The following is a 16,647-nucleotide window of genomic DNA, read 5'->3' as shown; positions in this document are numbered from 1 at the left end:
ACATATACACATACACGTATATATGTATGGACATATCTTGTATATCAACATGACATTATTTCACTACTTAATATTTTTTTTTTTTAAACGTAGTATCATTTGATCGTTCATATGACATTCGTCGTTCTAATCGCGATTCATCGAGTGACATCAATGACACAAATTGTAATAGAATCTTTTTAATTCGTCGGTTTGTATTTATTGTACAAATAAGAATTATTTTTAATGAACGAACTCGCTTTATACTAATGAATTTGAAATAATGACAGGATTCATGCGCAATCATTTATTATTATATATAATGCGTTTATCGTAATAACGAGTGTTCCGCGCAATAAATAAAAGATAAGTGAAATAAATTTAAATTAATCGACTTTGTCTACTACCTTATATTGATCCGATACTGAGCAATGATATAATCGACTGACCAATGAAGCAGTTTGCTGAATTTCATGCGCACAATTTATACGACGCACGCGGTGTCTTACGACATGTTACAAAACATTGAAATTAATCTCTTTCGTGATATATACGATTATAAAACTTTCCTTGATATTAAATTATTGATTAAAGATTAAAGAGAAAAAGAAACCTAACCTTTAAAAAAACGTATGTATCCGCGGTCCAAAGTATAATACGATCGTAAAAACGATAAATGATATTATATATCGATTGTAACATGTGACCAATAACGTTGTTGTGCGCATTAATCGAAGGTATTTCATTGGTCAACATTTTCCCGCCTTTAAAATCAATTCATTTTAAATGCGACAATCCTTATGCGAAAATTAATAAATGGTAATTGACGCGCTAAACATGTTTCTCCGGTAAATGTCCTCTCCCTCTCTATGGAAAATGCATCAATAATAATGAAATATTTGCATTTTATTGATTATTAAATTGTAAATATACATATTCTTAATGACGATGAAATATAATAGGATAATATTAATAAAGTCGAACTATTATTAAACGTTTATATTTTTAGGGGGGAAAAAAAGCAGTAAAGAGTAATTAAACGTTTTGTTAGTGCAAACAATTCGTATAAATAAACGTTATGTTTAAAAATCAAATAATTTCTTTTAAATATCTCAATAATGAAACCTAATCGTTGGAGAAACGTTTATTATACATAGTCGACTAATACGTACATAATATATATCAAATTTCTGAATCATGAATTACGTTTATATATATTTATATAAAAAAAAAAAAAAAAAAAAAAAAGAAAAAAAAAATAAGAAAAGGAAAAAAATAAAGAACATAAAGAAAAAGGAAAAGAAATTCTTATGGTTTAATCCAAAGGCATGCCGTCGTCATCGTCTTCCTTCTTGCCAGGACTATCGCCTGGGGATCGTTTCTTCTCTTCTTGTCCTTGTTGCGCTTGTCCTTGTCCGCTCTTGGCTTCTGTCTCCAAAGCGGTGACGAACTCTTCGATGTTACCGCTGGTGGCTGCATTGATCGCATCAGTTCCCAAGCCAAATTGACGGATGACTGGGCCCGTCTGGCCCGACTGCAAAGCAGACCAGAACATTGATAGCGCCTGGGAGAACTGGGGAGACGATAGCGTGGTACACAGGTTGTCTCCAGGTGGTAAGTGTGCGGAAATAGCACGTTCCAGAGATTCCGTTGTCGTAATCGTCGTTGAGATGACATTCGTCAGCTCTGTCGCTATGCCCCTCTGCTGGATAATAAGCCGTGCTGTAGCTGAACGAAAGCAACAAATAATCCCAGAGAAATTCCCCCAACTGCTCAACAGAGCCAGTGTCTCCGACAGCCAGGAAAAGTTCATACGCAGAATTGTATTAAATAAAGAAAATACCATACCGACGTCCTGCTTTTTCTTTCTTTTTTTTTTTTTTTTTTCCTTTTTTTTTTCGTTATTTCCTCAATATATATATATATATATCTGTATATAGTGACCTAGTTATAGGCGATACCGTAAGTTCTCCGACATGAAGAAATTTTACAATAACCCATAAACCAAACTTTGTATAATGTTAATTTTATAATTTTAAGAAAACACTGCGATCATTGAGCAATTGAAGTAAACTTGATAGTAACTTCACATCACAGACCAAAGGTATCAAAGTAACATTAATATATAACGTATAAAGCACCATTCACTTTGCAAATCTCTTTGAATAATATCAATGTAAACGGACCAAAACATTGAACTAAACAATATTGATACTAAAGTGGTCAGACAGTGTGTCTCTCATAGATTATTAAAGCCTTACAAAGTCCTGACAGACGTGAGCAGCATTCTGTAAAATCGTATCGCACGTTGGCTTCTATCCACAGTCATATGACTGTTAATAGTATTATCCACAGACAAATATGAACTGACAAATATAGTATCTAAACTAGTTAATAACAAAAACGTGAAATATCACTGTACCACTACACACTATGTATATAATTTTACATTAACTTTACACTCCTAGATTTAAATACCATTAGTTCTCTTTGAGAAATTTACAACAAAAAAAGAAACAAAGAAAAAAGAAAAACTTTTATATCGTTTTAATAGATTAATAAGAAAAAAATATTCAAGATTTTCAAAATGCAAAATAAATTGTACTTGTTAAACAGGTTGTATTATCAAGAATGGCACATCCCTGATAGTGATAGAGCTGTAAAATAGATATAATTAGTATCAAGATAGATAACTCCTTTCAGATGAATCATCTAAAACGTCCATATATAAAAATTTCTATCTAGGAGCACGTAAAGCTTTGTAAACACATGTTCTTAATAACGATATCATCACATTAATAAAGAATAATTAATTTTGTACACCTATCTATGTGCCTGAAAATATAAATATATTTTTCATAATATCTTTACATCTAACATAATATATTTCTACATATTTTGTCAAAGAATAAATATCAAATTTTTTACCAAACATAAAATTTGTGCAAAACTTAATAAAATCTACAATAAAATGTCATGTATAAGACAGATTACAAAACAGGTACTTAAAAAAAATATCAGATAATCTTTGACTAAATATGCAAGTCACACACAAAGATATGTAATAATCAAGCTGATAAAGAAAAATATGATATTACCTGAACAACAGCTTCTGCTCCAGCTGGTGTTGGAATTTCTGAGAGGAAACTTTGTAGGTCACTCAATTGAATTCTATTGTTAGAACCTGAAGTAGTCACAGGTGTAGATGGTGCTGTTGTTCTTGGTGATGATTTATTATTACCTAAATTATAATTTCCAATGTTGTGAACCTATTTTAACTAAATCATATTTTTACTCACTGGAAGATTTCGTAGTTTCAGTAACGGTAGAAGGTGCTGGAGTTTGAGATACCGGTGGTCTGGCGACGCTTGTTGTAACTGGTGATGATGCAGTTGTAGTAGACGCTCTAGTACTTTGGATACCATGAGGTCTGCTCATAGTTCCCAATAAGCTGCCCAGTCCAATTTGTCCAACGCCACCGAACAATTGCATTAATTGCTGTTGAGACATATTATTTAATAGATTATGAAAATCTCCATCTGGATTTGCATTGCCGCTTCTTTGAGAACCAGGAGTAGGTGGATTATTTAAAACTTCATTAATTTTCCTACAATATTCTTCATCTTTATCAGTCTTCAGATCCTGAAATATAAAAAAATATTAAAAAATTTAACATAAAATTATATATATAGATTATTGATTAAATTTAATTATAATCATTTACTTGTAGCCAGAAGAAGAATTTTCTACTTGATGACTTGAATCGCAACAGATATACCCTACCAGTTTTACATGCTGGAACGTGCTTAAATTCACAATCATCGGGGAAAATTATGAGATCCTGAAAAACGATAGAATTCTATAAGAATAGGCACGAAAAGTTATATTTCGTTTTTACACGATTATTACAATTTTTTAATTTTCAACAAAGAAATGTGTGAAATAAGTCTTACATCTTCTACAATTCCTGTTGTACGATCTTTCCAACAAAAATGCATTAATTGATCGTCAGATTGGTGAACGTAAACCTGTCCCTTTCGTGTGTCTGGATAAACCATTTTCCCCTTCATAGTCATTTTCCCTGCTTTGAATTCAACCAAATTCTTCGACGCATTTCGCGACGGATTATTTCCAAATAGGGGCCCCATGCACATAACTTGTATAAACCAACTTGTGTGAAAAAATTTTTTTATTCAAACCGTTAACGTATCTTTCTCAAACACCGAGCACACTCGGTAGGCGTATGTGCTGCGATCCGTAGAGAGAACAATTGACCACTATGACGGTGCATCTCAAAATGGCGGTTTCCTATTAAGGCTGATTTTTATATGTACATTGGAAACTAAACTTTCTTTGCAAATTTATTATTATTAATTTTTTTTTTTTTTATTATATTTTTCTTTCCTAATAAAAAGATTTCAGTTAAAAAGACGATAAATTTGTTTGCCTTCTGTCACGAATTAATTTGAAAATTTTACTTATTTTATACGGCGATAAAATATATTATTATAATTGTCATAAGATTATACGATTAAAAATATAGTAAACATTTTTATAAGTACTATCATGTTTACGCCTTTAAGTCTGACAATTAATTGGATTGAATCAGATTAAATTGGATCATCAAAATAAATTCAACATCCAACTATTTGTTTTTATATTTATTTTTAATCGTTTATAATACAAAATTGAGTATCAAAGTACTGTCTAAACGATTATATTCTATTCATTTATTCATGTAAATTATAATATGACGAATGATTATAATATCGAAATAATAAACTTGCAAGTTGGTACCATTGATTTTGATCACACTGTTTTAACATGGACAGTTTTAACCATGAATTTAACCTCAAAATTATTTTATTTTTAAATGGTGTATAGATAGTAATATGAAATAAAAGAACTGTTTACTATGACTTATTATATATATTATGTTTTATTGAATTAATAATAAACTTAATATTTTGTTTGAAGTTAACAGTTCATTCGAAATACGTGAAATATTAAATAAAAATATGATATTACCATGTGCTGACGTTGAAGACATCGAGGACATAATATCCTCGCACGATGTAACTCCAAAACAAAGATTTGCTGCGAAAAAAAACATCACTGTACGTAATGTAAAGCGTAAAAAAGAAGAAAAAGAATTACCACAGCCTACAATTTTATCAAGCATTATACCAGGGACACAAAAGATTTATGTGAAAACATGGGGATGCACTCACAATAGTTCTGATAGCGAATATATGGCTGGACAACTTGCGGCATATGGTTATCATTTAACTAATGATAAGCTTGATGCAGATTTATGGCTTTTAAACTCGTGTACGGTCAAAACTCCTGCCGAGGATCATTTTAGAAATGAGATCGAATATGGGCAAAAAAATGGAAAACATATTGTTGTTGCAGGGTACGATATGAAATATAATTTTTTTTTTTTTTTTTTTTTTTTCCCTATTGGAGAAGTAATATACACCTATTTCTATATTTTCAGGTGTGTACCTCAAGGTGCTCCAAAGTCTTCATTTTTAAAAGGATTGAGCATGGTGGGAGTACAACAAATTGACAGAATCGTTGAAGTGGTAGAAGAAACACTTAAAGGAAATACTGTAAAATTTTTAAGCCAAAAAAAAGAGCATGGGAAAAAAGTTGGAGGTGCATCCTTAAGTCTTCCAAAAGTTCGAAGGAATCCTTTGATTGAGATCATAGCTATAAATACTGGCTGTTTGAATCAATGTACTTATTGCAAAACAAAACATGCCAGAGGTGAACTTGGAAGTTATCCTCCTGAAGAAATAATAGAACGTGCCAAACAGGCATTTGAAGAAGGTGTATGCGAATTATGGTTGACGTCTGAAGATACAGGAACTTATGGCAGAGACATTGGTACTAGTTTACCTGAATTATTGTGGAAATTGGTGGAAGTTATACCAGATGGTTGTATGATGCGCGTTGGTATGACCAATCCACCTTATATAATTGAACATTTAGAAGAAATGAGTAGAATTTTAGATCATCCAAAAGTTTACAGTTTCTTACATATACCTGTACAATCTGGAAGCGATCAGGTATTGTACGATATGAAAAGAGATTACACCTGCTCAGATTTTGAATTTGTTGTAAATTTTTTGCAATCGAAAATTCCAAATTTGACCATAGCAACGGACATAATCTGTGGTTTTCCGACAGAAACAGAGAATGATTTTGAAGAAACTATGAAGCTATGTAATAAGTATAAATTTCCAAGTTTATTTATAAATCAATTTTTTCCAAGACCTGGCACCCCAGCAGCTAGAATGCCTAAGGTGCCTCCGCAACAAGTTAAAAAAAGAACTAAAAGATTATCAGAATTTTTTCAATCTTATCAACCTTACAACCATAAAATTGGAGAAATACAGAAAGTATTAGTAACAGAAATATCTCACGACAAATTACATTACGTTGCACACAATAAATTTTATGAACAAGTATTAGTACCTATGAAAGAAGAATATTTAGGCAAAATGCTATCTGTTAAAATCGTACGAACCAGTAAACACTCGATGGAAGGTGAACCAATAAGTGGAGAGGCCTGTTATCCACAACGCGTATCTTTAACATCATTGGTATTTGATAATAAAATATCTAGTGATACAATGAAACTTAAGATAATAATAGGGATCTGTTTTGTCTTGATAGCTAGAATTTTATGGAAATTCCTGATTATGTGAGCTTTGTAAATAGAAAAAAAATATTCTAATCTATTTAATTGTTTTTATTTTTTATTTTTACACAAAAAAAAAGAAATAATAATAAATAAACAATTAATACAATGATAGATGATTAAGGCCGTTCATTAAGCCTCGTTTCACAATGGTTTACACCATCAATGAGAACAAGCATAATAATAGATCGATTTTAATGAACAAAGTCTCGTTTTAAAGACGAAGGTTTAATCTAGGACATATCCTTTTCGAATTTTTATTTTCTTTAAAAAAAATCGTGTTAAAAAATGGTACTTTTCGAGACTAGTTTATGGACAAATAAAAAGCTTTTTCAAAAATTCAATAAAGATATATCTTAAATGAAACTTTTGTCTTTAAAATAAGATCTTGTTCATAAAAATTGATCAAGAATTACGTTTGTTCACATAGTTGGCATAAATCCTATTTTTAATATTTTTCGCATAGAAAAAGTTTTGTACTGTGGTGCTCCTCGAAATTTGCGACAAAAGAGAAACATCCTATCCCCACTACTGATTTCCATATCATTCTTGAATATACGATGTGGAAATAAAATTTTAAATGGGATATATTTGTTCCATGAAGTAGCGATTATATGCTTGTTCGTGTACGATAAAAAGCAAATTTTTATAAATTAATACTTTATAAAATAAATTTTGCAATTATTTAAATAATCTTTAAAATGCACGATATAGAATAAACTAAAATTTAAACAATAATACATTTGCTTAAACATTAAAAAGACGGGAAACTATGAGAAATTTCAAATAATTTTAATATAAAATTTCAATGTTATAATAAATAAAATAAAATAAATTTTTACGCAAAAATACGTAAAAGGATAGAGAGAAGACATAGAAGGTGCGATTAAAAGTTCTATCAGGGACTTCGTTGTATTTTTCGTTCTTCGAAATTCAGGATACACGAATAAGTTGTTTACCTATTGCAGTGAAGTATATATAGCTGATGATGTTAGGACTGTCCTGTTATTCGGGGCTCTGACTCTCCTACAGAGATATAGCGTTGGGAACTAAAATTCTCGATTAGTCCTTAGATTTCAATTTAGAGTCACCATTATTCTAACACTCACGTGAGTATTCGCACAGAGAGACATGATTAGATTATTTCACGAACACGGATTTTAAAATAAAATCACCATTAATCCGTGGATCTCCAGATGCAGCAACTTCCACGTAATGAGACTTAAGTCGATATTACTTGTAAAGCTTAATTGTATATCATATAACGCAACAAGTATTATCAGGCGAATAATTGCATATTAGAAAACTTTTCCAATAAACTTTTCAATCTAATTTCAATTAAACATTAATGTATTTTACATTGGCAATAAGATTATAATCTACAGATAAATAGATAATATATAATTAAATTCAAAATTAATTCCTTCAAATTAACAAATTTATATATTAATTATTATATGTGTCAATTATATTTATTATTATTTATATATTTATCGTGAATTAAATACGTACCAATGTCACGTATCTAGCGGACGGAGATCACTGCACGATGCACGCTATCATCAAAGAAATATTACTATTAACTCGAACTCACACAAAACCAATAGTTATGTACGTGTGAGAGGGGAAATAACCAACACAAGGTTATAAACCGATACGATAGCGCATGATGGGGATAACGTTCCCTCCCCGCTTGTACTTGTAGTTCATATTTTGTCCACACCTGTCGCTGAAGTCACACATGGTACCTTCGAACAAAAGGTAGTTGAATCAGCCTTTAAAGAGACAGCGTTATGAGTTGAATATTCAATTTGTGTAAAAATTATATTTAAACCGAAAATACAGGAACGCACCCTATATGCAAGGGTTTTTACATTTTCAATTGACAAAGGATAATACAGATACACCAAATTCTCCAAATATTCTCGATCGTGCTTCTAATTTAAAGAAGCATAAATCAATGCATTAAAAAATAAGACGTGTTTTTGATCGAGTATTAAAAAAAAAAAAAAAGAAAGAAAATTCTTACAATACATAATAATACGTAACGGAGAGTATATTCAGCATTATTGCATCGGTGTATCGTTTGTTGAACAATCAAATGTATTACAAACTCTTACACGCTAAGCATTAAGATAGTATAAATCGCTAGAAAAATATAATGTTTTGTTTAACTAACTGCATCGAGACAATGCATTTTATTTGGCATCACCCTTTCATCGCTAAGGATTTTTATAAAGTATCTTACTCTAAAAAGAAAAAGGCATTGGTTTCCCATGGAAGTATCTCCTGAGTATTTTTAATATACACGGGTGAAAACGACCCAAGATAGAGAGCAACAAAAAATAGGGTCCAAGCCATTTCATATTCGCGGAAAGGATCGATGTATCAAGATGGAAAGATAGTTATGTGCTGAAAGTATGGCAATTCTGAAATATTTCACTTTTGGTAACAGTTGCAAACCTGAGGTATGTTCGGTCTAAAATCCTACTTGTATTTTGAAAATAAAAATAAAAATAAAAATAAAAAAAAAAGGAAAAAATGAACAAAAAATAAAATAAAGTACACAATAAAAGAACATACTATCTCTTTGCATGCGTGCGCGCATAAACTTACAAGGTTTTAAAAAATAAGAGAGCGATTTTTTTTTAATCTTTAAAAATCTATGAGCTATCTTTTTTATAAGGCACATATTCTTCGTTCGTAAAAATTATGAAACAATACTATATAATGCTATCATTTAAATTAATCGTACCTACTATACTAATATCGTACCTACAATACCATTTTTACAGACTATTACGGACATTTAAGTATAAAAATATGGCTCATGAAGCTTACAAAAGGATAATTTTTTTTTCATACTTTTCACTTAAGCATATTTGATTTTCTCATTAAAATCTATTTATTAATTGGTATTCATACTACCACGACCGCATAAGCGAGATATTCATCAATTTAAAACGAGATTACTGTCGAACGGATTATTTTTCTTTTTTTTTTTTTTTTCTTTTTTTTTCTTTTTTTCTTTTTAATGCCTTGTGTTTCTCTAACATAAAAAATTTCTTTATCATTTATCGTTGAACAATAATGATAAATAATTTAGATTGTGCGGTCTTAAAAATATATTATACCTATTTACAAAATTTAACAGTAGTTTTTAGAGCGAAAAATTGGTTTAAGATTATTTTTTTTGCAAAAAAGAAAAAAAAAAAAACAAAAAAAAAACAAAAAAGAAAGAAAAAAACATTATGCACACTGGAATGCTAGCATCTCTTATCACAGAAATGTCTTGTGTGTGTGCTGCTCGCATTTACAAATTGAGATTCAAAAAAAAAAAAAAAAAACAATCATTCGATGTCTTTTTTTTTTAGTTTTTTTGATTTTTTTTTCGATTTTTTTTTCGATTTTTTTTTTTTTTTTTTTTTTATTTTTTTTTTTTTTTTTTTTTTTTTTTTAAGAAATAACCTTGACGGCAGAGTATAAAAGTTATGTTCGTAAAATACTTAAGCACAGGCGTACAAAATACATATACAATTTGCAATTATCATGCGACTGAATTTTACCGAAACGTGAAGATCATTGTCTCGCGTTTATTATCTCTTTCTGTAAAACAAATCATGCAGAAGATTTCGAATTAAAGATTAATGGAAAAAAATTTTAAAAATAACATATTCGCTAATACTACGGTAATTTGATAATTTGCTCACAAAGCGTGTATCCCAGAGAAACGTTCATTGACATCTCGTATCCGGAGAATATTAAATATATATTTATATATATATATACATAAATATATATTTAATATATATATATATTTAATATATATATATATATATATATATATATATATATATAAATATAATATACAATGTGGACGTTAAAAAATGATACATATTATTTAAAAAAAAGGACACAGAAACAAAAAAACAAAATGAAAAAGAAAGAGGAAAAGAAAAGAATACTACTTTGCTAATATTTACTCCTTTTTAGCGATATCTCTTAAACGCCAATACATACGCACACGAAATACAAAATATATATTACTATTCACTCGGTTATTTACAAGCAGTCTTTGCGTTTCCAGCATATATACCGGTACAGAGAAAGACCATATTTTTTCTTTTTTTTTTTTCTTTTCTTTTTTTCTTTTTTTCATCTTTTCTTTAACGAAGAAAACTAGCGCTGACCTTAAAATCTTAAAAGCAAAAATATACGCAGAGTAGAAATTACATATGGAGAGATATTTCAGATTCTTGTTCAAAGATGATATCGTACAACTGAAAACAAATATGGCTTCTTATGAAGAAAATTATATTTTCCGACGAGAGAATATTTCAGTATTTTCTCCTTTTGAAAGGAAAAATAAAAAAAAAAAAAAAAAAAAAAAAAAATAAAGAAAAAATAAAAAAAAAAAAAAGATAATATTATGGCAATCATTATGGCGCAAAATTACAAGAAAAAAAAAAGAAAAAAAAATAAAAATAAAAGATAAAAATAAAAAATAAAAAAAAAAATAACGATGGCACACAAAAATGTACTTCTCGTACCGGTTTCTATCCCAAATATCTGTATATCATATTTTCAATATGGCACACGACTCTCATTCGATTCTCTCAGCACGGTCTATAATTCTTTCCATTTCTTTTCTCTAATTTCTATTAACAATCTTTTTTACAATTTTCTTTTATACGACATAAACTCTTTGAGTTTAACTTCTTTCCCTTTTTTTTTCTTTCTTTCTTTTTTCTTTCTTCTCAATGCCATGTGAGCGAGACACGAACAAATCATAAAAATGCAATCTTAATCCTCTCTTTCGTATTTCTTCGTCGTTTTTCACAAACGAAACTAGGAGACTTCCCTCCCCTCGTAAAAAATAAAAAAAGAGTTATACTCTTACTCTCTTCTCTCTCGCTCTTCTTATCCCACCCTCCTTTTTTTTCTCTCTCTCTCTCTCTCTCTCTCCCTCTCTTTCTCTCTTCTTTATCTCCTCTATTTTCCTTAGAATACGCTTAAGCAGGAATCAGGAAAAAAAGTTAACTTGAAACGTTAATGACGCGTCGTAAAAGTTAAAATATTTACGCCCGGAGTTCCTTTATTTTCCTTGACAAATTGATACGACGATTAAATTGCGAGAATAACGACGTATCCTCGAAGATTAAACATACGAAACGAGGTCTTCGGCTCGTCGATGATTAGACATTTGATAGTCGAATAAATTTGTCAAAGTAAACGAAGAAACGGGCGGACCGTTTGTTTTGATCGATAAAATCATTACGGAGAAGAGAATGAAAAATGAGAACGATGAACAACATTTTTTGTTTTCTCTTTTTAAATCTCACTCACTTTCTTTTTCTTTTTTTCTTTCTTTTTTCGAATAGAGAACACAGACAAAAACGAAGCATCGAATGTGAATATCCTTAAAGAATAAAAATCAAATATTAAAATAAAACGAAGAAGAATAATTAACGAGCAAACATATTATCCATCGTTGACAATATATATATATAATAAAAAAAAAAAAAAAAAGAAAAAAAAAAAATTTAAAGGGTACTGGGGGAGGCGGGTGGAGCTAAGGGTAGAGAAATAAACGATAAAAACGTCATGGTAAATGAAATACAGAAGGAAATACGTTTAAGAAGATAGAATGATCGGAGATTGGTTCGCATAAATTCTTCCTGATGAAAGAGAGCGCGAAAGGGAAGGCATAGAAGAAGAGAAGAGTGTTCTCTCGTTTCGCGATCGGCGTGCAAGGTGATCTCGCTCTCCATTAAGAGGTATTCGTGTACCGGGGGCTTCTTCTCTTCGTTAAAAGAGAGTTCGCCCGATGCGTTCGTCGTGAGAGTAAAAAATGAAAGAAAGGAAAAGGAAAAGAAAGAAAGAAAGAAAGAAAGAAAAAAAAAAAAAAAAAAAAGAAAAAAATAAGGAAGAAAAAAAAAGAAAAGAAAAGACGCGGGGTGAGGGGAAGAAAGAAACGAAAGAAATAAAAAGAAGGAAAAGAAAATAAAGTAAGAAATATCCGGGGGCGCGACGACCTGCCTCCACCCATCCCATCCAGCCCCATCTCTTCCCTTTCTCCTCCCCTGAGAGGAGAGTTTTACGACATTGCTTTATGGTTTCTCATTTTCGCTCTTTCTCTTTTCCTTCTCTGGTCCATCCTCTGCTAATCTCACTTCCTCTTTCTCTCTCTCTCTCTCTCTCTCTCTCTCTCTCTCTCTCTCTCTTTTTCTCTCTTTCTCTCTCTCTTCCTCTCTGTCTGTCTTGGCAAACAACCGCCTCCCACTTTTTCTCCTTCGACGAAAACGACAGGGCCCTTGCAACTCGCCGATAATAACGAACGGAGCAGGTCCCAGAAGTTGCTGGGTCTCAGGTGCACCGGTGGCTTCTGCTGCTTCTGAGAGAGAGGGAGAAAGAAAGAGAGAGAAAGAAAGTACCGAGAGGCCACGACTCTCTCGCGTAAACGTACTACACATACGTGGTGCGAGAGCCGAGCCATGGCGAATACCTTTCTCGATCAAGGCCGTAATTTGAGGTTGAAACTTCGTGCCGCTCCTACGATTATCCTTATACCGTGATATTACACGAGAAGAGAGCTTGATAGGTAAAGGCAACTTCTTCTTTATCTTTCTCTTTTCATTTCGATGATCGACCAAACTCCTCCATCGATCGGGGATCATTGATCGGATATGAGATCTTATTTTGATTATTTTTTATTTTCTTTTTTTTTCTTTCCTCTCTTTTACTTTTTATTTTATTTCTTTTTTTCTTTTTATTTCTTTTTTATGCAGAACGGCCGACGACGAGTCTTCCGCCGTTTCTTTTTCCTTCTCAAAGTTTCGCCCTTTTTTTCCATTATCATCATCATCATAATAATAATAATAATAATAATAATAATAATAATAATAATAATAATAATAATTTTTTTCTTTATATCTTCTCTTTTCTTTCTTCTTTTTTCTTTCTCCTTCTCTTTCTTATTCTCTTCATCTTCTTCTTCTTCTTCTTCTTCTTCTTCTTCTTCTTCTTCCTTCTTCTCGTCATCTTTGTTACAACCTTCTGAGGTTTCGCTTGCTCTGCCTGGAACCGACGACGAGCCGCTTATTGCGCTTCGTTGGCGTGGCCAAGAGGGGCGTCTTACAAGGACCTGTATGGGGCCTCGAAGAACACGACGTGCAAAACTCCATCGAGCAACCCTGCCTCGAGCACGTTCCCACGTTCTTTTCGCCGTCGACGTGGCAAGGAAAAGAACATCTCGGGCATGGTAGTAGATGCTCCCATGGTGCGAGTGTACGACTAGCCTAAAAGAGAAATAAAGAGAAAAAAAAAGAGATAAATAAATAAGTAAATCAATGAATAAATAATTTAATATTGGATCGAATTTTTTTCACAATTTCATATTATCAGTTTCATAGAATTAGCAGCTAAACTCTTTTATCAACCGATCGTCACGTAAAATGAACGACGATCGGTAAGGTAGGAAATATTGTCTATTCCGTCGATAGAGTTGAAAACTACAATTACGACTGTTATTTTACGCGATCGGTATTTGTTAAAACTTTTTCCCTTTTCTTTTGATATATTTTCTAAAAATTCGAAAGATCTTTTCGCAGATCGGCTTAATAATCAATGTTAAAAAAAGAAAAAACAAAGAAAGGAAAGAAAGAAAAATGAACTTCAAGCGCGAGAAAAAGAAGAAAATATAGTAGTTGAGAAGTCTCGAAACATTTTCATACACAATGTTGCAAGACGGTGTCCTCTTATAGCACGAAAGTATTAAATGCATAAGTACATATAAGCGAGGGCAAAAAACCGTGAAAGCGATGAGTCCACTTTAGAACTGTACAAAGGGAAGTTCCATTCGCCATCTTTGTATTCCGTAATAATTAATGGGGATTAGTTACGGCGTGCTGCTGCACCTGCGCGTGCAAGCGGGAGAGAGGATCGAGTTTGTCGTGCTCCTTCGTACTGCAAGATTTTATAAGAGCTTAACAGCTCGCGTGCTCGTACCTATCTTTACGAAGCGTGTAAAATTTTAACGTACTGTTCAAGGTCGATTATCGGAGTTGTCGAAAATTGTTTCAATAAATTTCAAAGAAACGTTTTATATTAAAAACTTTGATTATTAATAAATATATCCTTTTAGATGCATGTTACGAGTTATATGCAGGATATATGCACGATAATGCAGAGAGATTATCTAAAAGGGTTGAATTCGTAAACGTTGGTTGGCAACTGTTCGTAATCTGCACCATACGGGACTTCTTAGAATTGATATAAGCAAGAAAATATCGCAGCTTGTCGATCGAGAGCATAGCAAAGGTGCAGATAAAGAGAAGGGAAGTGCGAATGTGTTAACAAAGTCTCTCTCTCTCTTTTTCTCTCTTTCTCTCTTTTTTTTTTCTCATCCGGTCTTGGATAATATTTTACTTATTTATTCTTATAAAAGTTTAACGAAATTCGATAGCACGAAAAAAAAAAGGAAAAGAAATCAGATTTACAAGGAACGAGGAGAGAAAAAAAAAGAAAGATTCGACGAGAGCTGTCTTAACGAAGTGAAATTTGAGGCTGACATACATATACGATGAGTGGGTGATGTATATACGAGCAATGCATATACGTCCCTTCGCGTCCTTTTCTTCCTTTGACATATTAAAAAGCTGGCCCGAATTACCTTTAAGAATTTTACCAGTCGGAATGAAACTTACGGGCAAAAGGTACTTGCGGTAAAGAGCCTGTAGAAAATTATCGCCCCTCTCGTACATTCTCTCGTTCGCACTTGGTAATGGTACCATTTTACAGGTTTAATGGCGATGGTTATATTGGGGCTAGAAAATATGAAAACGGTCGTTCGGCGCCATGTTCAGCGTGAAATGGCGAGGGAATTTGAAAGAAGGTCAATTTCAAAGAATATCAAGAGAAAATAGTTTCAACGGATTTCGAAACGACACTAAAACATTTATGTTTATAGCTTTATCTATGAGGAAAGAGAGAGAGAGAGAGAGAGAGAAAGAGAAAAACAAGAAGAATAAAATATCTAGATTGTTTCGAACATGTAAATGTAGTCGTCAACGAACCCTTTGTCCCTTTATTCGAATTTTTTTTCAATGGACTTATTTTTTTCTTCGATAAGAAGACACGAGCAACCAATCAACAATGAAACGAGAAAAAGAGATCGTATCGATGAAAATTGTAACTCGGTTGTGTAAATAACACGATAGAGGAAGTAGCAAGCGATAAAAGAAGGGCCAAACTGTTCATATTTTATATTTTCTCTCTCTCTCTTTTTCTCTCTCTCATTCATTCTTTCTTTCTTTCTCATCGTAGAAGAAAGAAGAACGACTGCCTTAGTAACCGGGTAGCAAGAGAGCAAACGGTTATCAAGTAGAAGAGGGAAATGTAGAGAGGAAAAAAATTGGGGGCGTAGTGTGAGTGTGCGTGCGTGTAGTAGGCACAATGTAGCAAACGATTCTAGGGGGCCCTTCATATATTACGTAGGGAAAGGCTCATAGGTGGCGTTTATACCTGTTATTTACCGAACTCTTTCAAAATTCTACGGTCTTACCGTCTGCTTCGCGCAACAAAGTAGAGAAAGAAAGAATACTACGACGGTAGAATTCAACTATGAAAATTATCTTTTTACTTCCGTTCGTAATAAACAATTTAAACGAATAGAACTGACGAATTTCAATCGAAGATGGGAAAAAAGGACAAAGGAATTTTTTTTTGTGTAAAAATATTTTAATTTAAAAATAGAAAAAAGGTAGTAATAATAATAATAATAATAATAATAAAAATAATAATAATAATAATAATAATAATAATAATAATATCACCATATATATTTAATAACGAGATAATTAATTAGGTTGAATGCGATAAGAATAGCATGGTCGAGCGTATATCACTTCCTTCCTATACAGCTTCACGAGAAAATGTTCTTCAAATGATATTCCTTCTTT

The 16,647-nt window shown here is 31.8% G+C and overlaps 3 protein-coding genes across 5 annotated transcripts in view; 1 reads left to right on the top strand and 2 right to left on the bottom strand.

The window, feature by feature from the left end:
- Positions 1-983: 983 nt before the first annotated feature.
- Positions 984-4,288, bottom strand: Rpn13 (regulatory particle non-ATPase 13). Of its 3 annotated transcripts, none has more exons than XM_035875504.2 (5): positions 3,933-4,288; positions 3,704-3,820; positions 3,279-3,621; positions 3,078-3,220; positions 984-1,684 (listed from the first exon to the last, which is right to left on the bottom strand). In XM_035875504.2, the coding sequence occupies exons 1-5, from the start codon at positions 4,131-4,133 to the stop codon at positions 1,295-1,297; spliced, it is 1,194 nt and encodes a 397-aa protein (XP_035731397.1). In that variant the 5' UTR covers positions 4,134-4,288; the 3' UTR covers positions 984-1,294. The 3 variants fall into 3 exon arrangements, with proteins under 3 accessions (XP_035731397.1, XP_035731406.1, XP_035731414.1); XM_035875513.2 differs by having other exon boundaries at positions 985-1,681; positions 3,933-4,287; XM_035875521.2 differs by having other exon boundaries at positions 988-1,513; positions 3,933-4,285.
- A 705-nt stretch (positions 4,289-4,993) lies between these two features.
- On the top strand, positions 4,994-6,800 carry LOC118445698 (threonylcarbamoyladenosine tRNA methylthiotransferase). The gene is made up of 2 exons (XM_035875443.2): positions 4,994-5,395; positions 5,480-6,800. Exons 1-2 carry the CDS (start codon positions 4,998-5,000, stop codon positions 6,693-6,695), a joined length of 1,614 nt encoding a protein of 537 aa, XP_035731336.1. The 5' UTR covers positions 4,994-4,997; the 3' UTR covers positions 6,696-6,800.
- A 6,753-nt stretch (positions 6,801-13,553) lies between these two features.
- Positions 13,554-16,647, bottom strand: part of LOC118445701 (uncharacterized) — a 28,777-nt gene continuing 25,683 nt past the window's right edge. The window contains exon 2 of the mRNA XM_035875458.2: positions 13,554-13,986. Coding sequence (XP_035731351.1) covers positions 13,735-13,986 — 252 coding nt within the window. The 3' untranslated portion in view covers positions 13,554-13,734. The remainder of the gene's footprint in view (positions 13,987-16,647) is intronic.

The sequence above is a fragment of the Vespa mandarinia genome, chromosome 8 (assembly GCF_050613455.1).
Source record: "Vespa mandarinia isolate Hongniang chromosome 8, ASM5061345v1, whole genome shotgun sequence".
In the NCBI taxonomy this organism is placed as follows: domain Eukaryota; kingdom Metazoa; phylum Arthropoda; class Insecta; order Hymenoptera; family Vespidae; genus Vespa; species Vespa mandarinia.
This window is presented reverse-complemented; position numbering and strand designations above follow the sequence as displayed.

What these genes read in the sequence shown, in the direction of transcription:
- LOC118445698 (XM_035875443.2), top strand. Translation starts at nt 4,998, where the DNA reads ATGATATTACCATGTGCTGACGTTGAAGACATCGAGGACATAATATCC. An exon ending in AAACATATTGTTGTTGCAGG is followed by an intron (nt 5,396 to 5,479) that starts GTACGATATGAA and finishes CTATATTTTCAG; the next exon opens with GTGTGTACCTCAAGGTGCTC.
- Rpn13 (XM_035875504.2), bottom strand. Translation starts at nt 4,133, where the DNA reads ATGTGCATGGGGCCCCTATTTGGAAATAATCCGTCGCGAAATGCGTCG. An exon ending in AATTCTTCTTCTGGCTACAA is followed by an intron (nt 3,622 to 3,703) that starts GTAAATGATTAT and finishes TTTATATTTCAG; the next exon opens with GATCTGAAGACTGATAAAGA. An exon ending in TGAAACTACGAAATCTTCCA is followed by an intron (nt 3,221 to 3,278) that starts GTGAGTAAAAAT and finishes ATTATAATTTAG; the next exon opens with GTAATAATAAATCATCACCA.